Here is a 24,191-nt window from a genome sequence, read left to right on the forward strand (position 1 = left end):
TCGCACCGGCGTTTCTAATGAAGACAGCCCTTTGCAATAAGCCGCTTGCAAGCATGACCCTGTGAGCAGGAATCACATTGAACGTCGGCCGTAGATCCAGGAGCAAGTAAAGTGTTTGTATCGTTCCGCTATCATTACACCATGTAAAGCACTAGGCCAATTTCTCTCTCCGAGGGTGATTTTCTGCGCCCTCCCCCCCCTCTCAACCAATCCTTGAAGTCTGACTCACGATTCAGACATTGCTTCCGCTGCGCAGGCTAGACTTGTCGGCCGAAACGACAGGGACATGAACGACAGGCGCCGAGCGACGCTTCTTGATGAACAGGAAGGCAATTCCGCCAGCGATCGCGACAACACCGAGCGTGACGGCGGCACCAATGACACCAGCCACCGCGTTCGACATGCCTCCTCTACCGCTGCTGGAGCTTGAGCTGGCTGTCTCGTCTTGGTACGCGGCACAGAAGGACACGAGGCTGGAGCAGGCATTGCACCACTCCTCGACGGTGCTGATGGCGCGCTCCTGCATCTCGCCGACGAAACGGGGCCACGAGAGCGTCTCCTCTCCCGTGCCGAAAAGGGGGAATGCCGTCAGCTTGCCATACGTGCTGTTCCGGAAGAGAAACCGGACGCGGAGGTCGGCGTCGACGTCGGCGGGGAAGGTCGCGGCGTCGTCGCTGACGAGCTCGAACGCCATGGTGGAGGCGTAGTCGGGCAGTCCGTAGAAGTCGTCCGAGACGGCGATGAGGTCCGCGAGGCCGAAAAACGCGAGGAACGTGTCGTAGCTGCCCGACAGGAGGGAGAATTTGAGCTTGCCCTCGGACGCAACGGTCTGGTTTAGCTGGGCGAGGATGCCGGCGGTGAGGGTCCTGGCGTGGATCGACCGGTCGGGCTGGGAGGCGTTGAAGTTGTATCCGAACTCGGCGCTGTCGGCCAGTACCCGGAGACGGAAGAGCTCCTCGTCCGTGACGTTGCGGGCCAGGGAGGTGCTGTTGTGGATGTGCGCCACGTTGACGAGGTCGAAGATGTCGTAGGCGTTCTCGTAGGTCATGTTCTCGGGCCGGTAGTCGTAAACGCTTTCGAGCACGTCGTAGAAGCCGGCGTAAAAGTCCTTGGTTTCCGCGACGCGGGTCCGGAACTCGTCGCTGGCCTCGAAGGCCTCGTAGGCTGCGGCGTTGGCCGGGCATCCGTCGTCGCCCTTGATCCAGATGGTGTCTGGGGAGTTGGAGTTCTTGCCACGCAGGAGCACGTACTGGTAGCCGTTGAGGGGGCTGGTGCTTGTGCTGCCGTTGTTGAGAGTCGACGTCGCTACCTCGGCGTTGAGGTCCACCAAGGGAGGGTAGAGGCCTTGGAGGAACGATGTGGCCGTGTTCAAGAGGATGGCTTGGTCCGGAGCACTAGCATAGACCTGAGATGGGACGTACTTGTCTTCGGAAATGTCGAGGATACGGTGAGGCGAGTCGGACTCGAGATAGCGGCTTCGATAGTCGCTTCCTACCTCGAAGCATTGCTGCGCTCCAAGACTGGTCAGAGACTGGGCTCCATAATGCTTGGTCGTCCCTAAATACGAAGTCAATGCCTGATGAAGGACATCACGGATGAGTTATCGACGTACTGTCTCCATGCCGGCTGAAGACGAGGACTCCGTGGATAGTCTCGGCAACCGCAGTGCCAGCCAGCAAACTTGTGAGAGCTACAGTACTGTAGTACATGATGTTGGGACTCTTTTAAGCGTATTTTACTTTCACTGGGATATTGCCGATGAAGGCGAAGATGAAGATGCAAGACTCCGCAAGCTAGCAGCCGACGTGAGGCTTTTATTACCTTCCCTTTCATACATCTCGCCCACTGTTCACTGGTGCCCTCTCCGTGAGGGGTACCATGCGTCCGAGCCGTGCTAAGCTTCTATCAGAGAGGACGGAGACATGCAACTCCTTCCGGCGTCCGTGGAGCGGAGATGCCAGAAGCTAGACGGTTTGTATCGCCAAGTACTTGGCGTGCATTACGGCGAATCAAAACATGCGATAAGAACGGCTGTCGGCGACGACGATCTTTGAGCCGGCCAGAGCCGGTAGATTTGGCGGATAGAACCCGGCTCGGCGGGAAATGTAACATTGATTCAGGCCCGTGATGCCTCGCTAGGCTCTGCAAGTCGATTCACTTGGAGAACGAAGTAGACATAATCAGCCGAACACCGTGAGAAGCGAAACGATCGCAGAGGCTTCGAAACGGGTTCACAAGATCCAAACGAGCTTTATTAACCATGTGGCATCTTTCATTACTGTGACTTGCCCACTTCTAAATTGAATTCTTCGTTGCTAAGAAACCTTGAAATTTTTTTTGTTGCGGTTAGTAATGTGGATGAACGGCATAGGCTCAATAAACTCTAGGTGTAAAGCAGTTAGGCGGCTGCAAAATGGCATGAAGAAATTACTCTAGACGATTGTAGTCGTAATCTAATTGCAAGCAAAACCAGATATCTGGTTTTTCAATAAATTGTGTATTTAGCAGAAGACTAACTTGACTTACTTTTGAGATGAGAGCACTGCTACAAGTGAACTATACAGTCTGGCTTGAGGGTCTAACATTACACAATGTAGATATAGCTGAGTCGTAGCGACTATGAAAGGGTTTGTAAAAGTAATAAGTTGTCCTTCTATGTGGATATTGTCGACTCTTAGGTTACATAATCCCCTGCCGTCTATTGCATATTTCTGTAATTGGACAGGGTTGACAACATCATGGTGTATGAATTTTATTTACAAACTAACGAACACCACTTGACACAACCAGTTAGCCATAGGTTTACTAGGTTTAGAGACCTTTAAGTTCTTGAAGCATCAAGAGGAACTATAGCCTACAACAATGCCTATCATTACCACGCAACTTCTGAACCAGAACAGTCTAAGGCAGGATGTCTGGATGTTGCAATCAATCACTACGTCAAGATTAGGGGATCAAGAGGTCCACGAACCCCGATTGACAGTCTCAAGTGTCGTCGCTGCGGCTGAAATAACTCAGAGAACCGTCAAATTCAATACTGGGCAGCCATAATACCCTTTATTAACTAAAAGATACATCATGCTATGATATGCTTTGGGATTTGATGTAATGGACGTAGGTCTGCCACCCTTTGGCTAGCTCTGATAACAACTGAGTAGCTTGTGACCTGTTGGGTATGCGAAACTGAAGGGTGATTACAAGCACCCGAAGCAAATAACTGACCAAGAAAGGGTCATCTTGGTTATTCTTCAAGTGCCAGCTAGTCACTCGCGTCGAAGCCAAGAAAACTTTATGCCAACGCTGTAGAGTCAAGGCTTCAAAGGCGACTGACTCCTCACATGTAAATCAATGGTCAGTAACTCAACAACTTGAATCAAATGCGTATTCTCTGGAGACGTACTTCGTGACAAAGACGGCAACTTCAGTTGATCATCGACCAGCATTGAGCAAAGCTGGAATTGAGGTACTTTACTACGCAAACACAGTCCTGACAGAGAAGTCTTCCCTAGAGACAAGTAGTAAGCGGTCCTGAAGCGCCCTGTCCTGGTTGCTTTTAAAAGATCAGGATGCAAATTGGCACTGGCGACGCCGTCGAAACTGCGTTTCGTGAGGCCTTGAGTCCAACAGCTTGAAGGTCATATGTCAAGATGAGAAACTCAGAAGCGCAGTGTATTCGTCTCAGCAAAGTCACCATGCACCAAATCTGCAACTGCTGTCAAACGTAGTAAATCGATTAGAAGGATGCCACGCAAGCTGGGGCACGACTCCGTATCACGCGGCGTCTGTTCCTGTGGTCGTTGAGACTCGGGAAACGATATTCGGCCATCTGGAACCGGGCGGATTCACTGTGTCACTGGTCATACCCGTCAAGAGACTGGGCGAGAACAGGCCAACTCTTTGCTGTCTCCAAAGCCAATTTGAAGCAGACATCGAGTCTGAGTAAATCCCAGGGGCACGGGTTCGCCAGCCAAGTGCTGGGCAGAACTGTGGCTGCGTTTCTATGTGTCAGGCGGCTGGGCGGGATACGAAGAGGATTGGCTCCTAGTGGGATATTGGAAGTTGGTGGCGCCTCTGCATTCAGCCGAACGACTGAGGAGCTTGAGCGATGTGGTGGGAGATGGGATGCCGAGTAACGTGACGGACAAATGGGATGGATGGATGGATGGATGGATTTGGTGGTGTCGGTCGGTCATTCAGTTTGTACCCGAAAATGAGACGGATTTCTCTTGGTTGCGTCCATGCCAAACTGCTGTCATCCCCATCCAAGACTAAGGGGCCGAACTTGGACGCTCAGGGGCGATTGGAATGGCGCTCAGGCTGGTTGGTCCTTTTCCCCCTCGTTATCGGCCGAAGATAGGAGCGAGAGTAAACCAAAATATTGCGTGATTGGGCACTCTTATCTTGGTCATAGCATCCCAGTCGAAGGCTTGACGAGACAGGATCAACAGATAGGGAGAGGTATTGACAGCTTCCTTCTCGGTGAAAGGTTGGGTCAACAAACAGGTGGGCTGAGTGAGGATGGTGCTGCGAGCTTGCGGCGTGCTGGGTCGGGTGGGCCGGCGGCCCCGTTGCGGCTATCGGTCACATTCATGATTGGTCCGTACAGCGACGGCGGTCCTTGGCCGGAGAAGATCTCGGAGTGGAAGAATTGGCCAATAGGGAGGTGCGCTGTTGACAGGAAGGGGATGGATCCTTTATTTTGTCAAAAAATAAATGAAAAAAAAATAAGATGTCCAACGGCGGTGGAGGTGATCCGAGTGGGAGCTCCCGAGGAGTATGCGCGTGGTTGATGACTCGTGATCGAGTCTGGGCAGAATTGTCATGGGAGGCGAACTCTGGTGACAATTATTTCGAGGGTGCTTAGGTCATCCAAGTTGAGATGAACCATGCCATGCAGCTAACCAACATGATGGTCGATGACTGATGACAGCAGAAAACTGGACATTCTGGGCCTGGAACTCCTGGGAGGCGAACGGCGATAAAGGCAGGAATTGTGGGAATGGGGTAGGATTTAAGTGAGCAAGTGCCGATGGCGAGGGTGGTGCTCCGGTTAAACCAGCATCGAAAGGAAGCTGACAATGCAAAGGAAAAAAAAAAGGGCGTTGCCGAAGAATGAGGTGCTCGCAGCAAGTCCCGAGGCGAATTGCGAACCCCGTGGGCTGAGAAAATGACGCCATTGCAGGCTCGCGTTAGCTCATCCCGATTGGGGAGATTGGCGGCCAGGATGGCGACATAGGCGTCGGCCTTAACCTCATCGTCGGGACTCGGCGCGGCACAAGAGTCTGGAGTACAGTCATGGTTCGTGGAGGCGGACCTAATTTTTCTTCTTCTTCTTTTCTTGTCTTGTTCGTTTGTGCCCACCTCTCTCGCCACGCCTCGCGGGCCGATGAAATACGGGATCCGCAGGAGAATGACGAGCTCTAGATTTGAAGTCTCGCCAGTTTGGTGCCGACGATGGAACCCTACCCTGGCAACTAGCTAGCAACGGAAGCGACGGGAGTTGACTGCTTGGTTGTTAACAAAAACGGGAGAAACGGAAAAAAACCAAAAAAAAAAAACCCCCCGCCCCCTTGGCTTGCCGGATTCACACTGATTCAGTCGGGGGCCCAGGCGATGACGAAAGAGAAACTGCGCAAGACGTGGCTACGATGAGCTAATCTGGGTCCAGAGGCAACGGTGGCAGTAACGGTAACGGAACAGGCCAGAAGAGAGGCCCAGGAAGTCGAGAAAAATTTGACAACACCTGACCCTGTGCGTGCTGGAGAGCGTGGTAGTGCATGGCGACCAAGCATGCTGTTATGTAAGATGAATCACATCGCAGTCGAGACGGCGACGGCGACGACGGGGGGGAGGGAGAGTTTGGCCGCACTACTGTGGACCAGTAGTAAGTGGCATGTAGTATGTGGTAAGTTGTATTTATTGGTGGTCGAGTTGAGGCTCAACCGGTGGGATTACCACGATGCGATGAAGCTGGGGAAATGATGACAGATGACAGACGACGGGGAAATAATGGACGATATAGAATCATTCCATTCACACATGCCTGGCCAGCTAGAGTTTCGGTGCGTAGTGTAGCGCACTACTTGGCGGCATCTCGGTGAACATGCCTATGTAGGCAGGCATGTATACACCCTAGTTGAGAGGTGCATCGCGGGGAAAGGCGCCAGAGTATCCGTCCTGTATCCGTACATCCTGCAAGTGTGCACTCGCTAATAGGCAGTCCACGACACACACTAGGTACAGTGACAGACAGACTGTAAGTAGGTGTGTCACTGGAGTGCCTCGTGGACTGTCGGTGGAGTGGACATCTTACGTAACTACCACGGTTTCGCTTGTCGGCGCTCGTCTCCCCCGCAATCTTATCAGCCTGGCGCATTCGGCTATCGGCGACGGTGCAGCGAGACCCGTCCGTTGCCGCCCATCCACGATTCTTGCGGCTCACTCCTCCCCCTACTACGTAGTAAGCAGCAGCCCAGCGCAGAACACAGAACGGTTGGCAGACAGGGCGGCTGTCGCTGGCCATTGAGCGGCTCGAGTGGGTCGCTGATCACGCCTTAGTGGGTCTTGGTCGACTGGCTGGCGCATTTTGGACCCCTGGGAAATGGGAAACCGTCGTGGGCAAAGTGGAACCTCTGGGGGCAGGAAGGAGGGAACTTGAGAAGGATCCGAAAGGACTAGCAACCACGGAACCACGGACCACCACAGGTGCCATCGATAACGCCATTTTCGCCCCAAAGCACCCAAACTGCCTGCCTCTCTCTCACAATCTCTCTCTCCGTCTCTCGCTCCCCCCTCGACGTATGCTTGCCCTTGCTCTTTCGTCTTGGGCAGCTGCAACTTCGTTTATTTGATTTTTATGTATTTGTATGTACGGTACCGATACACATTCCGTACGCTTGTTCAACTTGTTCAACTCATCTGATCGACAGGCCTCATCGTACACACCGCACCCCCCCCGACCCCAATCCCAACCTTGACCCTGACCCCCCCGGCCGCCCAGCTTCGCACTTGTCCCGTCGCAGCAGGTCTCTGCCTCTCTCTCTCGCGCGACTCTTTCCTCCTTCCCGTTACCGCTCCCTAGATTCAAACGGCGAATAAGTACCTCGGACCCCTTCTCGTCTCGATACCTCCCTCTCCCTCTTCGGACGAACCAGTTGCCAGGAGAGCATATCGGATACCACAAACCATAACTACCTACCTACCTACGCTAGATCGTCTCTGTCTCACATATCACGACACCGACAAGCATCAAAGGCGAAGACTGCCCGGTTGTGTTCGTACTGCCTCGACATCCCGTCCAAACCTTGACATCCCGTCCAAAACCTTGTCTTGCTCCTACAACACCACCCCCCCCTTTCCGCCGGCTAGAGCAATATCGCAACCGGACCCAAGAATAACGACAAAAGGCAAAAAGCAACGCCTTCGACCGTCTGTGCTCGCCTGGCGAATCACCAAGGGGCTCAACCTCCGGCCAAAACCTGCTTCGAGTCTCAACACAAACACACATGCACAGAGCACGTACAGCAACCACGCAGATACATACGCCTGACCGCTCGCAACGCTCAATCGGACAAACCATATCCGGATTGCGTGCCCTTGCCCGAATTCCACACAAATCAGCCCTTTGAGCCAGTCGGACCTCGTTCCTGTGGATCGTCTGGGGCTCCCATAGTATCTACAGAGTACTTCACCCGTCTATGCTACTTGAAGCAGCTGCCCAACCTACCCAAGCACAAACATAGACGCCAATCCTCTTGTAGCTACGCGAATCGACTTTCCCCTGGCTCGCACGCCATCGCCAGGTCCTCTCGCCTCACCCTCACCCAGAACAACCCTCGTCCGCCTACGACCGTCACTCGAGTGTCACTCTACGCACCTCCCCCCTTCCCCTTCCCTGTCTCTCGGCCTCTTGTCGACGGCTCTCTGCTTCCTGCTGCTGCTCGCTTGTAGGCTGTGTCTCTTGTACCTCCCTACACCGGCAACACCAGGCAAGCCCATCCGTCTGGCCCCGGATGGTTTGACACCATCTACTCCCAACCCTTCTGTCTTGTGCTCTCTCTGCTTCGCTTCCGTTACTTGCTGAAACATATTGCGGCCATGGATCTCGCAAGCACGTCAACCGTCCCGGAGCCCCGGAGCTCGAACCTAAACCAAGACCCGTCTTTGGACAGGAACCTGACCCCGTCGTCACCCAGTCACTGTCAGGACGACCAGGCTTCCTCGACTTCTACCTTTTCCGATTACTTCAAAACCACACCGACCTTCACCGCTTCCGCCACCCCCTCGACCACAGCTACCTCCTACTCTACTACCGCCTATGTCGACGACGATGTGACGACCGCGAACCATCCATCGAGAGATAGTTGCGATAGACGGAGACCCAACGACGGAGACGCCTCCAAGTTCCCCGCGAACATGCCGACCCAACTAGTCGGCCAGACCGTCACCCCCTTCCTCCGAGAACATATCCCCGGCATCTATGCACCCATCGGTAAACCCGACATCCAAAACGAGAACAGCAACATCTACAACAACAATAGCAGCACCAACAACAGCGGCCACCTCAGCCAGACTCGCGACGCCAACAGCAAGTTCTGCTACCGTCACCGTCCCGACGCAAAGTGTCGTCGCGCCGCCGACGAGTCCAAGATGGTCTTGATCCAGAGCGTAAGCCGCCCATCTTGCTGTGATTCCCTCAGGGCCCGTCGACCCCGTGCTGACACGTCTCCCGCACAGGAACTCGACAAGCTCCCCTCCGCCGACCAGCAAGCCATCACCCACGTCTGGTCCCTGTTCTCCGCCGCCCCCGCCAAGCACCGCGATCTGATGCTCCAGGGCATCATCACACAATGCTGCTTCCCCCAACTATCCACCGTCTCTCGCGAAGTCCACGAGCAGCTCAAGATTGACTTCATGGCCGCCCTCCCGACTGAGATCTCATACAAGGTGCTGGGCTATCTCGACACCGTCTCCCTATGCAAGGCTGCCCAGGTCAGCAGGAGATGGCGTGACCTCGCCGACGACGACGTTGTATGGCACCGCATGTGCGAGCAACACATCGACCGCAAGTGTACCAAGTGTGGATTCGGTCTTCCCCTCCTCGAGCGAAAACGGCTGCGAGATTGGAACAAGCAGAAGGAGCTTGCCGAAGCTAGGAGCCTCCAGCAGGCGGCGCCCGTCGAGGCGGTGGAGCAGGTCGACGAGGTTGTGACGGCGTCTTCGCCCAACGCCAACAAGAAGAGGGAGCTTGTCGTGCTCGACGACGGAAGGAAACGAGCCTGCCTGAGCGATGTCGGCGAGCCGATGGCCCCCAAAACGGGAGCCGAAAAGGAGCGGGAGCGCTTGATCAGACCGTGGAAGAGCGTCTATCGCGACCGGTTCAAGGTCGGCTTCAACTGGAAATACGGTCGATGCCACATCAAGACCTTCAAGGGCCACGACAACGGCGTGACCTGCCTGCAGTTTGACGACGAGATCCTCGCCACAGGGTCCTACGATGCCAAGATCAAGATCTGGAATATTGTAACAGGCGAGGAGATCCGCACTCTGAGCGGCCACACGATGGGCATCCGCACCCTTAAGTTTGTCGGCAACAAGCTCTTTAGCGGCAGCTTGGACCACACAGTAAAGGTCTGGAACTGGCAGACGGGCGACTGCATCAGCACTCTCCGCTGCCACACAGAAGGTGTCATCACGGTTGATTTTGACGGAAAGTTCCTGGCTTCGGGCTCCATCGACAAGTCAATCAAGATCTTCAACTTTGACAGCAAGGAAACCTTCTGTCTCCGCGGCCACGAGGACTGGGTCAACCACGTACGGCTTGACCCTGGCTCGCAGACGCTCTTCTCGGCATCGGACGATTGCACCGTCCGCCTCTGGGACCTACGAAACAAGACATGCATCAAGACGTTCGAGGGCCACATGGGCCAGGTGCAGCAGATTCTGTTGATGCCGGAGGACTTTGAGCCGGACGAGGAGGCTTTCGCGGGCGACGACAACGTCTCGGTCAACAGCGGCCGCAGCACCACCCCGACTGCCTCGGCCAATGTGGCGTCCATTCTCGGCTCCTCTTTCGGCGGCAGCGACTCGGCCACGGCGGAGGACGACCGGACGTCGTTCGGCTGTTCCTTTTCTTCGGACCCCACCCGGCAGCTGCCGCCACGCTACATGCTCACCGCCGGCCTTGACAACACGGTCAAGGTGTGGAACATCCACACCGGCAAGTGTCTCCGCACTATGTTTGGCCACGTCGAGGGCATCTGGGGCCTCGTGGGCGACACTTTGCGTATTGTCACGGGCGCCAACGACTCCATGGTCAAGGTATGGGAACCCAAGAGCGGCAAGTGCGAACGCACCTTTACCGGCCACTCTGGTCCCGTCACCTGTGTTGGCCTCAGCGACAGCCGCATGGCCAGCGGTAGTGAAGACGGCGAAGTGCGCCTCTACAGTTTCGAGGCAGATGGCCCCCTCCTCGAAGAGTGCGGCACTCCGGCGTAAGAAGAGGGATCGATTGGTCGGATTGATCCCCTTACGACTTTTTTCTTCTTATTTTTGTCATTTCTCGGCGGGTGTCTGGCGTGATGATTCCCCAATGGCGATTTTCTACGAGAGATGGGCACCGTTGCACAGCGGGAATTAGCTGCAACTTATCTCTTCTTGTTCAGAGTATTTAAATGTCCTCAGGGACTCGGGAAGGACTAGGGGAAATAAGACCCGATCATATGGGTGGCGTTCTGGGGCGTGGTGTTATCCCACTGGATCAAAAGGGGAATCGGACAGGAATCGGGAAAAGTAGCGGCACGCTATTCGAGCATAGGATATCTTACCTAACATCATGAAGCTCCCCCCGTTTTAATCTACTCGAGAAGTTACGACTCGTACCACTGTTTTCACATGCTTTTTGTCTCACGTGCGTGGCGGGTGCGGTCAGCCTCACTGGCGACTTTCATCTGATACTGGCGCCGCACATTAGCACCGGGTTCAGCCTGCTTTTCCTTCCCTTCCCGCCCCGCCCCTCCATCAGGTGACGTTCGCCATGAGGTGACTGGAGCCACCCGAAGGGAGTTTGGCCTCCTGTATCGCGACTACTGAACATTCTTTTCTTGAGGGTTTAGGAGACAGAGAGGTGGAAGGATACCGGCCGTATTAAGGATTGAAAATAGATTAGCACTGAGCGAGTAAAGTAGTGAGTGAGTGACTGGCTGACTGAATGGCTGAGAATAGAGTGAGAGATGGGAGTACCAGGACCAGCCTCTGAACCTCGGCAAATTCTGACGAATGAGTCTGGCCAGTCGGAAGAGCGGAAGTATCCGATCTCCGTACCGGGAAGCCCAGAGTGAAGTCCCCAAGGTGAGATTCCGCCTCCATGGTCCAGAACCGAGCAGCGAAAGAGGAAATCAAATGAGAAGTGTGAGTGAAGGAACGAACGAACGACCTCTCTCTCTCTCTCTTCCCCGCAAAATCACAAGCTCGGCTTGGGGTCGGCAAAGCTGCAAGCCTGCAAAGTGGGCTCTGCCGCAGCATGCCGCTACGCTGCCGCGCTGGAGGAACCGGGGGAAGGCTCACTGCTACGTCACTCGTCGTTACATGTATGTGTGTGCCGTGCTCCTCGTCGCCCCTATTGAGGAAGGGATTGTCACAGGCCGAAAGGGAATGTCAATGTCAAGAGACCGTGAATGACCCTGGATCCAGCAAAAAAAAAAAAAAAAAAAAAATGATAATAATCGATGTACACGCAGCTGCTCCTTTGGTCCAGCGCGACGCTTCACCTTGAAGCCGGGTAAGCCAACTAGACCAATTCTCTAGGAGCAAAAACAGCAACAAAAACAGCAACACCAGCGGTTAGTCAGGGGGTGGGTGTTTTGTGAGGCAGTGAGTGGTGTTCATCTTGAACAAGACCGGCTGGCGGTATTCTAGCGTCCGCTTGCAGTGGTCTCTGTCTGGTCATTAGTCTCGTCTTCTTGTTCTTGTCTTCCCCATTTCTCATTCTCTCATTCTCACCTTCACTCTCATTCCCACACCCCTCCTGCCCCCCCCTTTTCCCCATGCCCCAGGTCTCCGTTCCGCCGAATCGGGATGGTCAGTCAATCTTGTCGCAACCCGCTACAGACGTCTGAAGATTCGATGGTTTGGGCCGGCCACTCAGAACAAACTTGGTCCCGTGCTTTTTTTCGTGCCGTCACTCACGCGCCGCATCCCTCTGTTGTTCGGTTCCCCGACTCTTTTTCTTCCCTATTTTCCACAGCTACTGCCTGGAAGACGTCAAAAGAGTTGTCTATCCATGCACGCCACCCCTCCCCTTGACACCCCCCTCTTGGTTTACCGAAACCCCTGGCGCCGGCGTCGTCTGCTGGAGGGGGGTGTGTGAATGTGCCTGCGTCTTGGTCCCCTCGTTGCGTTGTGCCGCGGATGAAAGGGTCGCCTTCTGACCATATGCTTTCCGTCGTCTCGTTCCTCCTCATGCTTTCCGCGCCTGGCATACCTACCACGCCAGACCGGAAACCTTGAGTCATCTGCCTGATCCGATGCTTCGGCTGGCCTTGATTTCTATTTTCTGGCTTGTGCCTTGACCTGGTGTAGTGTAGACTGAGCCACCCCTCCCCTCCCGTCCCCTCTCTTCCCCTCCTGTACACACACGCCACCTTTATATGGGTGGTCGTTGCCCGTCCTGCCGTGGCTTTCATCATCGGCGCCGAGGATGTTTGCTTTGTAGCTCTCTGACGATTTGTTCCGAATCTTCTTCTTCTTCTTCTCTTGTCCCGACTTCTCCCCAAGCTTCTTTTCCTTGTGATCTCATGATACCCTCCTCCTTCTACTCTCTCCTTCCGTATTCCTCGTGAGACATCATCCATTATAAAAAGACGAGGACATTTGCTTTGCTGCTCGTAAACACACCGGCGCAAGCCTTCTCTGCCCTTTTGTCACCTCGACCGAATCTATTCCAACCGTATCCCCGCGAAGACCAAAACCATGGCGTCCAAGGTGAAGCAAGATGGCAAGACGCCGACCTCGGCGGCCACCAACCTCATTGGTATGTACAAACACCCAAACATCGGGATCCGGCCATGGCGGATCTTTAGGGATGTCGCGGCTAACATGGTGACTCTGAACAGCCGGAGGAGGCGCCGGTATGATGGAGGCGTTGGCATGTCATCCCCTTGGTAAGACCCTGCCTGCAGACGTTTCCCCAACCTTCGCGCATGCGCATGCGCATGCGCAAGCGCAAGGCCCTTCGTAGACGCAGTTAATTGACTCCGGGTTCCCTTTGTTTCCCACAGACACGATCAAGGTTCGAATGCAGCTGTCGCGGCGCGCGAGGCAGCCCGGCGCACCCAAGCGCGGCTTCATCCGCACGGGCGTCGAGATCGTCAAGAAGGAGACGCCGCTGGGCCTGTACAAGGGACTCGGCGCCGTGCTGACGGGCATCGTGCCCAAGATGGCCATCCGGTTCACGAGCTTCGAGGGGTACAAGCAGGCGTTGGCGGACAAGCAGACGGGCGTCGTCAGCGGACAGGCGACGTTTATGGGTGAGTCATTCATTGTTCCTGTCGGGTTTGAGTCGATCGAAAGAAGGGAAAAGAAAAAGAGAGAGACGCTGACCCGGGGGTCGTCCCAAACACAGCCGGTCTCGCGGCGGGTGTCACGGAAGCCGTCGCCGTCGTGACGCCGATGGAGGTCATCAAGATCCGGCTCCAGGCGCAGCACCACAGCATGGCCGACCCCCTCGACATCCCCAAGTACCGCAACGCGGCGCACGCGCTCTACACGGTCGTCAAGGAGGAAGGGTTCGGGGCGCTGTACCGCGGCGTGTCGCTGACGGCGCTGCGGCAGGGCAGCAACCAGGCCGTCAACTTCACGGCCTACTCGTACTTCAAGGAGGCGCTCAAGAACTACCAGCCCGAGTTCGAGCGCACGACGCTGCCGGGCTGGCAGACGACGCTGATCGGGCTCGTCAGCGGCGCCATGGGGCCCCTGAGCAACGCGCCCATCGACACCATCAAGACGAGGCTGCAGAAGACGCCGGCCGAGTACGGCACGAGCGCGTGGAGTCGCATCGCCAAGATCTCGAGCGACATGTTCAAGTAAGTTGGCCGCGACTTGGAAAGAAAACGAATTTTCCCCGCGGGGAGCGAGCAGAACGCTGACCGGGTTTGCGTCACAAATAGACAAGAAGGCTTCCACGCCTTCTACAAGGGCATCACGCCGCGCATCATGCGTGTCGCGCCCGGCCAGGCCGTGACGTTTACCGTCTACGAGTTTCTCAAGGAGAAGCTGGAGAAGAGCAACCTGGCGTTTACCGGGGGCAACTTTGAGGAGTAGGATGTTTGGTTGGGCTTGCTGTTCGTTCCCGCCCGCGCGACCGTCTCTTGTCTTTTGCATGATACCAGGGTCTGATTCCGCATGCTTCGTAAAGGGCGGCTGCTATACAGACCTAAGCAAAGGGAACGGGAATTGACAATGGATGCCGGGTTGAAGCGGCAGTTGTGCAAATTTGTAGATATGCTAAGAATGTGCATGATCCATAGAGACACACACAAACACACACACACACACACACACACACACAGAGAGAGAGAGAGAGAGTCAGAGAGAGATACTGCATCGCGAATAAAACACATGTCTATCATCAGCCTGATCTACAGGCCTGTGAGTGTATACCAGTGCCCTGCACGCGCCTGTCTCATTCAAGTTTTAAGGAGTTTTTGTCAACTCAATTTCACCGCAGCTCCCAAAAACACTCTACGTCATGTTCATGCGTGGGTCATCTACCGACCGGGTCGCTTAGGTCTGCTAAATCCTTGTCTGGTCGTCACCTTGGGGTGCAGCTCCGAGAGAACCGACTCCTCGGTAACCTCGTGGGGCTCCTCAACCTCGAACTTCTTATCGAGGGTCAGGCCGGCTTCGGTGGATGCGACTGTGAGGACGGCGCGCTTCATGAGCGGGTACAGCATGCGGTTCTTGATGGACTTGTTGCCGGGAGTCACAGGGCAGGTGTAGATGAAGATCAGGGGGCTCGACTCGACACCATCGTGGGTGTGGGTGAAGCGGTAAAAGGTGAAGCGCGGCTCGGTGGCAGAGATGGTCTGGGTGAGTTCGGAGATGGAGGCAGGACGCTCGCTCGAGGGGACAAGCTCCACGGATTCCTTTTCGGGGTTGATGTTCTAATGGAGCGAAATTGGTTAGACGACGACGGTTCAGCTTTGAAAGAAGAGGGAAAGGGAAGACAAAGGTGCTACCACGTACCAACATGACCAGTACCTCGGCGCTGTTTGACGAAAGCTCCTTCAAGGCTGCCAGAGCCTCCTCGGAAATAGGCATGGCCAAGGTCTTGCTCAGGTGGATTTCCCTGGTTCCGGTGCCGGTGCTCGCCTCCTGCTCGGCCTGCTTCACGGCGCCGAGGCTGCGCTCCTCTTCGGTCAGGGGAGCCTCAAGCTCGGTGTGGGCATCGTGCTTGGCGAAGCCTTTGGCCGAGAGCTCTTCGGGGGTGGTGACGAAGATGGACTCGCGGAAATGCTCAGAGCCGAGCTTGCGGACGAGGGTCAGGCGGGTGGAGGCGAAGAGCATCTTCTGGCGGACCTTGGCCGAGTCGGGAACGTAGGTGACGGCGATCAGGTGCGGGGCCGTGTCGTAGCGGCGAAGGAGGGCATAGAGTGCTTCATTGGGCTTGAGGTGAGGTTGGAGGGAGGCGAGGTTGTCGTCGAAGGAGGCCGAGGGCGAGGCCTTGGACAGGAACTGGACGGGTTGGAGATTCTCGGAGTCGATCGTGACCAGGAGGCCGAAGTGGTCGTCCGAGGACAGGAGGGTATTGAACTGGGAGACGAGCTCCTGGGAGGCTGTGACATGTTAGTTTCGTGGCATGCGAGACCAACAGCCTAATGGCCAGTAATGAAATCGCGGAGAGGGAGAGGGCGGGGATGGGATGGGGGGAGACGTGCCTGAGATGCCAGACTGCATTCTGGCGACCTAAGGGTGGAGGGCCAGCTATACGAGGTTGTAGAAGAGAGAGAGAGAGAGGGGTAATTGGAACAGTTTGGAGATGTTGGTGGTGTATATAAGGCACCGAAGGTATCGAATACCGCCTTCGTCGGGCGAATGCGGTGAGAGGGGCAGTCTGGAGGTTGAAGCTCGAGATGCGGCCACGGCGACGTCAGCTTGGGAGCGGGACAACCAACCCCCCACTGTAAGGTAAGGTACCTAAGGCGGGGCCGGAACAGTTGTGTTGACAGTAGCTGCCGCATCAGGCGGGGTTCCGCCAATGTCGTATTACATAAGCAGCCTCATCTTCCCCTTCCCCTTCCACTATATGGTGATGGCGATCTCTCCCTCGCTCCGTCTACCCCCTACCTACTACATACGCCAATCCAGTATCGCAAAACATGTGATTGCAGCTTAATCGCTAGACCGCAACGTCCCTTTACAAGCCACCACAAGAAAAGATCTCTTCTTTGACCACGACCAGCTAGCTAGCTGCTTTACCTCGAGTAACCCCATCCCACCATAGCTGTTCTTGTACAGCTGTCCTGATCCTGACGCGAGCGCCAATTGTTCAGGCGGGAAACTTGTTTCACCCGGGCGCGTCTGTGTTGACAAATCTACAGAGAGGCTTCCATCCATCCTTGCCGACGGGTACACCAGAAGCCTGTCGGCTGCCAAATGTGACCTGGGTTATCTTGACTCGCTCGCTGCCAGTGATGAGAGTCAGATGTTCTGTGCCAAACCTTCTTCAAGTGTGAGAAGGAATAAAAAAACACATTCGGCCAGTCTCCTAGAGTCAAAGGTGCGGGCGCAAAGGACTGACTCTCCGCGTTAATGGCAGGCCACTTTGTGAACTAATGATGAACCAGTTGCCCTCAGCCTTAGACGTGACCCGAAACCGAACGCGAGTGGGCAAAAGTCTTCACGACAAGTATTGGCGGCAAGGTCAGTTGTCTAGCAGGGGCGATGTTGACCTGCTTACTTGGACGAGACGTCTGACATCGATCCATTGGCACTCCCATGTTGTTGTTGTCCTGTCGTTCGAATTGAGCTATGAGCTGCTCTTTTCATTCGAGGAACGACTCCCTTGCCGAGTCGCAACCCGCCCCTTAGGATTGCATCACCGTCTTCGTGTACGCGTATCTGGCGCCATCACGAAACTTGCTGCAATCTGCTGTGCATAAGCAGCTCTCGGTACTTTTCCAAGCTCTTGCCGATGATGTTGATAAACGGCCACTGCGTGTTGCTCTTGAAGAAATGCGCCCAGATCTTCAGCACCGCCAGACTCAGCGAGGCCGCATCCCGGTCCGCCGATACTTCGGGCTCGTCGTCCTCAAAGTCGACGACGTCGTACGCCTCTTCCACGATGCACCGAACCCAATGCAGAATTCTGTCCTCGCTATCTGTTTCTCTCGTCAGCAAGATAGCTAAACTTTTGACGCACAAGCAACCGAATCCCCCACAACGGTCGACTTACCACTAAGTGGCGTGGAGGCTGTGGATGCGGTCAGCGACGAGAGCCATTTGCTTAGCAACACGGCGCACTCGAGGCCTGAGAGTGAGTGTCGGACGCTCCAGAAGAAGGCCTGACTGCGGGCAACACGGTCAACACCCAGACGGACGGGAATGCTGAGCATGTGAGCCGTGTAGAGAAGCGCGGTGATGACGCCGCTGCTGCGCTCCACCGCAGGAGACCGGCTGATGGCTTTGGCGATGCGTATGGGGTCTCGCGTCTCGAGCAGCCGGTACGGACCAAGGTGGAGGTAGATGCGGACGTATGCCAGGCCGAGCAAAGAGCTTGACGTGAAAGGGATTGGCCCGTTCTCGTTGTTTGGATCGAGGCTCGATTCAGGGGCCTGTTGCCACCCGGCGGTCCATGACCGCAATCCGCGTCTAAATCGACAAAAGGTCAGTATCATCCGTTGTACACTCTAACTGATGTTGAATGGTCCAACCCACTCGAGCTTGTCCACCTCCTCGCTCGGCAACGACGCCGAATGGTCCATCACCGGCAGCGAGAGATCCCGGACGATGTAGATTCTTTGCAGCAGTCCGTGCAGGAGAATGTAGTTTCCCAGGGGCGTCGGGATCGGATCGACGGGCGCCGTGCCGTCCGTGTTCCTCAAGAGCAGCGACAGGGCGTCCTGAAAGAAGAGCTGCTGTTTCCCGCTCTCGCGGCGGGCGCTTTGCCACTGACACGCGGTCTGGGACTTCCACTCGCCCGTCGAACACGGCAGCCGCAGGCCGACCTCGTTGCTGCGCAGGACGGGATACACGTTGTATGCGATGCTGTGGGTGTGCATGAAGGAGAAGGCAATGAGCTTCGCCCGCCGTACGGACTCTTGCCGTATCCAGACGTGCCACGCAGCTTGCGGCGTGGTCTGCTCCGCGGCGACACCCGGTCCGTCCACTTCGTGGAGACCAAGTTCGCGGAGGACTTGCGCCAGCAGCGCTTGAAGGGCGAACGCCTCTTGCACCAGTGACATCTTGGGCTCCCAGGTGGCGTAGCCCATGAGGGCAATGAGGGCACGCACTGTCTCTATGGGCTCCCAGGAACCCCAGTCTCGTTCTCGGGCGTCTCTTGATCCGCGGTGTTGGGGCGACAGGCTGTGCAGATTCAGGGAGGAGCCGGTTCTTGGCCCGAACTTGTCGGACTCATGCACGAGTCTTTCCAGCAAGATGGCCTTGCCGGCGTGGAATAGCCTCTCGGACATGCGGTGCTCAAAACAGTACTGGGCACCCACCGCGGCGAGGCCGAGTATGAGCTCGACCGAGTGCTCGGAAATCCGCCACGTCGGGGTGTGGATGAAAGGCATATGCGAGTGGAATCCTTCGAAGAAGGACGTCATGTAGCGGGTGAGGGCATGGCGGGAAGGGAACTTGAAGTCCGGGTCGAGGACATCTCGGAACGTCTCGATGGAGGCATTGAGTCGGAACCGCTGCTCGTCCGAAACGCGGTACGGCTGCGACTCGGTATCGACAGAACGCGGATCTTGTTTTGCAAATTAGCTCAGCCGGCGGCCTGGTACCCTTACATTCTTGATGACTTACTTGTATCTGGTAGAGCCTCTGTGATACGATTCCCTGTCGGGGCTGACGGTAGCCACGAGCTGAACGGAGTCCCCGGACGGGTCCTACTATTCCGAGCACCAGGCGTAGCTGTGCCTTCTCTCGACTCTTTGATTACCGAGTCCGCGACCTCATTGTCCCGGTCGGGGCCATGGAAGTAGGGACTCCATTCGGCCGGCAGGCCGACACCGTCGAGGAAGTTGGCAAACTCTCTGAAATGAGCGTCGAACCCCACAGCATCTTGGTTGCCTGACACTTTCCGTGTAAGCTTTCGAGGCTAGAAAATCTCAAGGCGGAGCGAGCCGTGCGACCAACCGTTTTCATAGAACTGGTCTGCGAGGAGAGTCTGCTGATAAGAAGAGGCATCCACGAGAGCGCCGTTCCTGGGGACCGCCATGGGATACAGATCTGCCTGCGCTGCAGGTGGTGGCGGTTGTGCCCAATGGTTCACGCTCATCCCCGACAGAGATGCGGCGGCGGCGAGGTCAGCCTCAACCGGGCCGTGTATCTCTCCGGAGTCCGGCTCCGAGGGGCCCTCGGGCGATTCAGATCCATCCTCATGGGACGCAATCCGCTGATGGCGAGTCAACAGGTCTCGACGGGCAAAGGCAGCTCCACACCGACAGATGAACGGCTTCTCCTTGGTGTCTGGCAGATCGAGCAAGTCAAGTCAGCATGACGGCACGTGGCATGATGCCGGGGGCTTATCTGATCATGAGACGGGATGGCATGCGCCAGCCAAGGACACGTCTGAGCCGAGTCCCCGTTCACCCCAACAATTGGAGACAAGACACAGACATTACAGACAGACAGACAGACAGACGACGAATGAGAGAGAGAGAGAGAGAGAGAGAGAGGGACGATGACATGCATGTTGGGATGACTGACGCGTTCGCACATGGCGCTCCAAGTGTTCGGTGCGCTTGAAGGTTCGCCCGCAGTGAGGGCATGAACGAGCATCGGGGCCGTTACCGGTTCGCCTCCTCCGCTTGACTGGAGTCGAATGCGGTCGCAGGATGGGCTGCTGCTGGTCCTGCGGTTGCAGCTGCGGCTGTGGATGCGTGCTCGTGCCGTTGCCGTTGTGGGACAGCATGCTTCCACCTGGCAGGAAGATGGGATGGTGTCAGTGTTGGAGGTGATGAGTTGCCGGGGGAAGTTGGAGAGAGACGAAGGTTGGGGGGGGCTACCCTTTGGCTTATGTTGGAGAAAACTTGTCCTTCTTGTGGGCCGGTCTCGCTCAGAGATAAACTCCAACTGCCGTCCATTACACACACTATCTCTCGGAGACTGACTCGTAACCCCTCCCCCCTCCTCTTTGCCCCTCCCTGGGATACGTTGTAACCCTACGATCTTATCTTGTAGGAATTAGGCTTTGGAGTCTATCGATGATGCAGTGCCCCCATGGCCCCCTTGTGACAGTTGTATTTCCTTGCTTTTCTGCGAAATCCTCCGCTGCATCCCCGCAGTATCCACCAGTTGTAGTGTTCCAGGGCGGGTCAGACGGGATCAAGCACGGTTGACTTGGAGCACTTGAGAGATGATCTCAAGTAGATGTCATCCGAGGCTGCCCTGCTGCTTTTTCAACCCGAACCCAGACGCAGTTTGCCAGACTCTCGAGTGATTGTTGCGTTGAGACCTAAGCACAAGGGTCCCTAGTCCGAGCCCAGCATGTACAAGTTTCCAGGGGTTGCCTTCATCACCGGTGCTGGAGGAACCGGTTAGTTTCTCTCTCGAGGCTCAGTCCGGCTTTCCAGCGGACAGTAGCTGACATGCTCACGCAGGCATTGGCGCTGCCGTTGCCAGAGGCTTCGCGCGATCAGGATGCTCGAGAATCGCCATCACCGACCTGAACAAAAAGTCGCTGGCAGAGACGCGGGACGCGATCCTCCAGATCGAGCCCCAAACCCAGGTGTTGAGCCAAGAAGGTGATATCTCGGACGAAGGTTTCGTCAACTCCTTCGTGCGGGACATCGCCAACAGCTTTGGGCGCATCGACTACTCCGTCAGCTGCGCCGGGATCCTGGGCGAATCGCTGCGGTCCCACGAGACGTCGACGGCCGCCTTCGATCTCATCACCCGAGTCAACTACAAGGGCAGCTGGCTGGTATCGCGTGCCGTCCTGAGCCACATGCTGAAGCAGAAACCGCATGAGGATCATCCGGGCCAGCGAGGCGCCATCGTCAACATCGCCAGCCAACTAGGCGTCGTGGCGCGGCCTGCGGCAGGTAAGCGTTCATGCCCTCCATCCCTTGCAATATTCATGCGCCGTCCTGACTCCGAAATCGCTCAAAAGCCCCCTACTGCGCGTCAAAGGCAGCCATAATCAACATGACCCGATCAGACGCCATCGATTACTCTCAGGATGGAATCAGGGTCAACTGCGTTTGCCCGGGCGTGATTGCCACGCCGATGACGACGGCGTCCGAGGAACTGGTCCAGAGGCTGAGGCCTGCGATTGATATTGCCCCCATGAAGCGGATGGGGACACCCGAAGAAGTCGCCAACGCCGTACTGTTTCTGTGTTCAAGCCAAGCTTCCTTTGTCCAAGGGCACGCACTGGTGGTCGACGGAGGCTACACTATCAACTAGACTACAAATGAACAAAACAATTTTTAAAAGAACATGAACGTGATCCGTTTCTCCGATGCTCTGGTTGTAGCCGAAGTAAACTCGGTTGGGTAACCATGTAGTACTCTTGATAAAGTGCTACACAACTTGTCCTGCCGATCTTGATTTCGGAGTGAAGGCTCAATATTTGAGAGAACCTGGAGTATTGGGTCACAGAAGTGTACCGGAGAGTTGCGGATTCATGAATTATACTCTCAAGTTTATTGTCTACAGACTCTATGCTCTATACTGCAAGATCTTTTCTGACAAGAAACTTGCGTCGTCTGTGCTTTACAGCTTGAAGCTCAAAGTTTCAGACCGAAAGCTTTACTCGCTTGAGGTTTGGTGATGTCGTGCCGTTTACCTCGGGCATTGTTCTTCCATGCACTTTTGTTTGAGTTCCTGTCGCCAACGAGTCCGGGGCGGGTTGAATCACGGCCCCGTTGCTCTTGGTGTTCTTCCAGTCGAAGTTGGTTTCCCAGGCGTGCCCAATGTTGAGCACCTTCTTTTCTTGCCACAGCCCGCCAACAATCTGCATGCCCACCGGCAACAGGACTTGTGCGTCATCCAGAGCAGGGAGAAATCCCACAGGTATCGACATGGCGGGATGCCCTGTGACGTTGAAGACGGCAGTGTTTGTTGTCAAGCCAATCGTGGGTTCGAATGAGCCCAGAACGGACTCGCGGGACCCGTGCCGAGGCGCGACAAACGGTGTCGTTGGCGTGATGATGGCGTCGTAGGTCTCAAATGCCTTTTGATAGGCATCGCTGATCTGCCGTGCAATGTTCACCGTCTTGCTGTACAGCCCGGGGAACTTGTCGGAAAGGTAAAGGCCGTTGATGACAGTGTTCTTGGTCGAAGGGAAGAGCTTCTGGAAGCTCGCGTCGGCCCAGGGGAGTCGTACTTTTTCGAACTCGGTCAAGCCCAGGCCTCTTCGTCCGGAGGCCCTTCCCAGGATACCAGAGGAGCCGGCAATACGCTGCTGAATGGTCCATATTGAAGGCCCCTCCAAGTGAAGAGGAACAGAAACCTCCTCGACCGTCGCCCCCAGTGATTCCAGTTTCCGAGCAGCGGCAAGGACGTGGTCCCTGACTCTGGGGTCGACAATGTCCTGGTCGAAGCCCTCCTTCAAGAGGCCGATCTTCACCCCGTCCAAACGACCGGAAGATGACTGAAGAGCGGCAGAAAAGTCGTAGGAACCGTGGGAAGCAGCCCCCAATGACTTATCGTCGATGCCGTCGTAGCCCGAGATGGCATCCAGGCACTGTGCGACTTCGGTGACTGATCGACACAAGGGCCCGGCATGATCGTCGATGGCGTCACCGCTCGTGATACCCGTAAATGGTACCAGACCATGGGTCGGCTTCAGCCCGACGCAACCGCAAAAGGAGGCGGGGACTCTGATGCTGCCGCCTTGATCGGTACCGAGAGCAATATCAACCTTCCCAGAGCCCACCAGAGCCGCACCGCCAGATGTGCTGCCTCCGGTGGAATAGCCATGCTTGTACGGGTTCTCAATGGTTCCCTGGGCACTGGTGAAAGACGCGGTCGAATTGCAGAAATGCTCGCAGGTTGCTGTGCCGAGGATGTCGGCCCCGGCATCCAAAACGCGTGTCACCACCGTTGCGTCCGTTGATGGAGTCCATGGGGGAAAGGCGTCACTGCCGAAGAATTGAGGGACGCCTGCAACGGCGATACAGTCTTTCAGACACACGGTTTTCCCCTCCAGAGAAACAGACGAAGAGCCCGGGGTGCGTTCGCCTCTGATCAGGAATCGATAAGCCCACGCATGTCCGAATTCTTGCTCCTCTTCCGTCGGAAGATGAACGTTTTCGCGGGGATACCGCTTGGTGTCCGGGACTGGCTGGTAGTCGGGTAAGTTGTCGATACGAGTTGCGCAATCGTGAACCGCGGCGAGGAGCCTCTGGTAGTCGGCAGACTCCTCAGGCTTGATGGTCAGACCGAGCGGCTCGAGGAGTTTTTCGACGTCTCCCTTCTGCACGGGATTATCCCTAAGCCCATGTGTGTCAGTTACGAGGACCCCGATAAGCAGTCAGGGTTGCATACGTGGAGATGTCCTTGAAGAAGACAGACATGTTGGCGAAAAAGTGACGACTTGCCGATGGCTGTCTGTCTGCTGATCGTCTACCGCGTCACCAGATGATTTTAGGGTGGCTTGGTCCAACGAAGTATCAGCCAGGAGGTTCTTGACAAAGGCTTAAAAGATGCATCCATGTCCAAGCCGCGAAAAAGGCTCGGGGTGGTTTCCCAATGGCCATTGGACCGCTTTGTGGCAAGGCGGGTTCTTGATGACAAACAAATTGAAGTCGACATTAACAGACACGATGGTGGTTGATTAATTGCCGTCCCCGCCGACCTTAACGACCCCATTGATAGTCAGTCGGGTCTCGTGGTCTTGGGGTTGGAGAAGGGCCGTGGAGTAAGTTGACAGGCACGTAAGTAAGCGTGCGTCAGACTTGGGGGAACTTTGGTTGACTCCAACTCCACATAAGCGGACATGTATTGCTTGGTGTGAGAAG

General features: G+C 55.8%; 7 protein-coding genes across 7 annotated transcripts; 3 read left to right on the forward strand and 4 right to left on the reverse strand.

The window, feature by feature from the left end:
- Window positions 1–61: 61 nt before the first annotated feature.
- CDEST_01839 (Putative histidine phosphatase superfamily) lies at window positions 62–1,784 on the reverse strand. Its single transcript, XM_062917998.1, has 2 exons — window positions 1,613–1,784; window positions 62–1,557 (listed from the first exon to the last, which is right to left on the reverse strand). The coding sequence occupies exons 1-2, from the start codon at window positions 1,707–1,709 to the stop codon at window positions 233–235; spliced, it is 1,422 nt and encodes a 473-aa protein (XP_062774049.1). The 5' UTR covers window positions 1,710–1,784; the 3' UTR covers window positions 62–232.
- Window positions 1,785–6,730: 4,946 nt separating this feature from the next.
- Window positions 6,731–10,878, forward strand: CDEST_01840 (Putative F-box domain, WD40/YVTN repeat-like-containing domain superfamily). The gene is made up of 3 exons (XM_062917999.1): window positions 6,731–6,864; window positions 6,930–8,667; window positions 8,737–10,878. Exons 2-3 carry the CDS (start codon window positions 8,098–8,100, stop codon window positions 10,495–10,497), a joined length of 2,331 nt encoding a protein of 776 aa, XP_062774050.1. The 5' UTR covers window positions 6,731–6,864; window positions 6,930–8,097; the 3' UTR covers window positions 10,498–10,878.
- Window positions 10,879–12,640: 1,762 nt separating this feature from the next.
- On the forward strand, window positions 12,641–14,568 carry CDEST_01841 (Putative mitochondrial carrier protein). Its single transcript, XM_062918000.1, has 5 exons — window positions 12,641–13,030; window positions 13,113–13,160; window positions 13,278–13,526; window positions 13,622–14,081; window positions 14,166–14,568. Exons 1-5 carry the CDS (start codon window positions 12,970–12,972, stop codon window positions 14,317–14,319), a joined length of 972 nt encoding a protein of 323 aa, XP_062774051.1. The 5' UTR covers window positions 12,641–12,969; the 3' UTR covers window positions 14,320–14,568.
- A 53-nt stretch (window positions 14,569–14,621) lies between these two features.
- CDEST_01842 (Putative actin-depolymerizing factor domain, twinfilin, ADF-H/Gelsolin-like domain superfamily) lies at window positions 14,622–16,155 on the reverse strand. The gene is made up of 3 exons (XM_062918001.1): window positions 15,936–16,155; window positions 15,244–15,833; window positions 14,622–15,161 (listed from the first exon to the last, which is right to left on the reverse strand). Exons 1-3 carry the CDS (start codon window positions 15,952–15,954, stop codon window positions 14,766–14,768), a joined length of 1,005 nt encoding a protein of 334 aa, XP_062774052.1. The 5' UTR covers window positions 15,955–16,155; the 3' UTR covers window positions 14,622–14,765.
- Window positions 16,156–16,236: 81 nt separating this feature from the next.
- On the reverse strand, window positions 16,237–20,216 carry CDEST_01843 (uncharacterized protein). Its single transcript, XM_062918002.1, has 6 exons — window positions 19,933–20,216; window positions 19,360–19,692; window positions 19,027–19,299; window positions 17,935–18,967; window positions 17,453–17,868; window positions 16,237–17,378 (listed from the first exon to the last, which is right to left on the reverse strand). Exons 1-6 carry the CDS (start codon window positions 20,135–20,137, stop codon window positions 17,128–17,130), a joined length of 2,511 nt encoding a protein of 836 aa, XP_062774053.1. The 5' UTR covers window positions 20,138–20,216; the 3' UTR covers window positions 16,237–17,127.
- Window positions 20,217–20,596: 380 nt separating this feature from the next.
- On the forward strand, window positions 20,597–21,665 carry CDEST_01844 (Putative short-chain dehydrogenase/reductase SDR, NAD(P)-binding domain superfamily). The gene is made up of 3 exons (XM_062918003.1): window positions 20,597–20,761; window positions 20,826–21,269; window positions 21,338–21,665. The coding sequence occupies exons 1-3, from the start codon at window positions 20,713–20,715 to the stop codon at window positions 21,631–21,633; spliced, it is 789 nt and encodes a 262-aa protein (XP_062774054.1). The 5' UTR covers window positions 20,597–20,712; the 3' UTR covers window positions 21,634–21,665.
- A 233-nt stretch (window positions 21,666–21,898) lies between these two features.
- Window positions 21,899–23,841, reverse strand: CDEST_01845 (Putative amidase). Its single transcript, XM_062918004.1, has 2 exons — window positions 23,719–23,841; window positions 21,899–23,663 (listed from the first exon to the last, which is right to left on the reverse strand). Exons 1-2 carry the CDS (start codon window positions 23,745–23,747, stop codon window positions 21,965–21,967), a joined length of 1,728 nt encoding a protein of 575 aa, XP_062774055.1. The 5' UTR covers window positions 23,748–23,841; the 3' UTR covers window positions 21,899–21,964.
- Between the last annotated feature and the right edge of the window lie 350 nt (window positions 23,842–24,191).

Source organism: Colletotrichum destructivum, chromosome 1, assembly GCF_034447905.1.
Source record: "Colletotrichum destructivum chromosome 1, complete sequence".
NCBI lineage: Eukaryota > Fungi > Ascomycota > Sordariomycetes > Glomerellales > Glomerellaceae > Colletotrichum > Colletotrichum destructivum.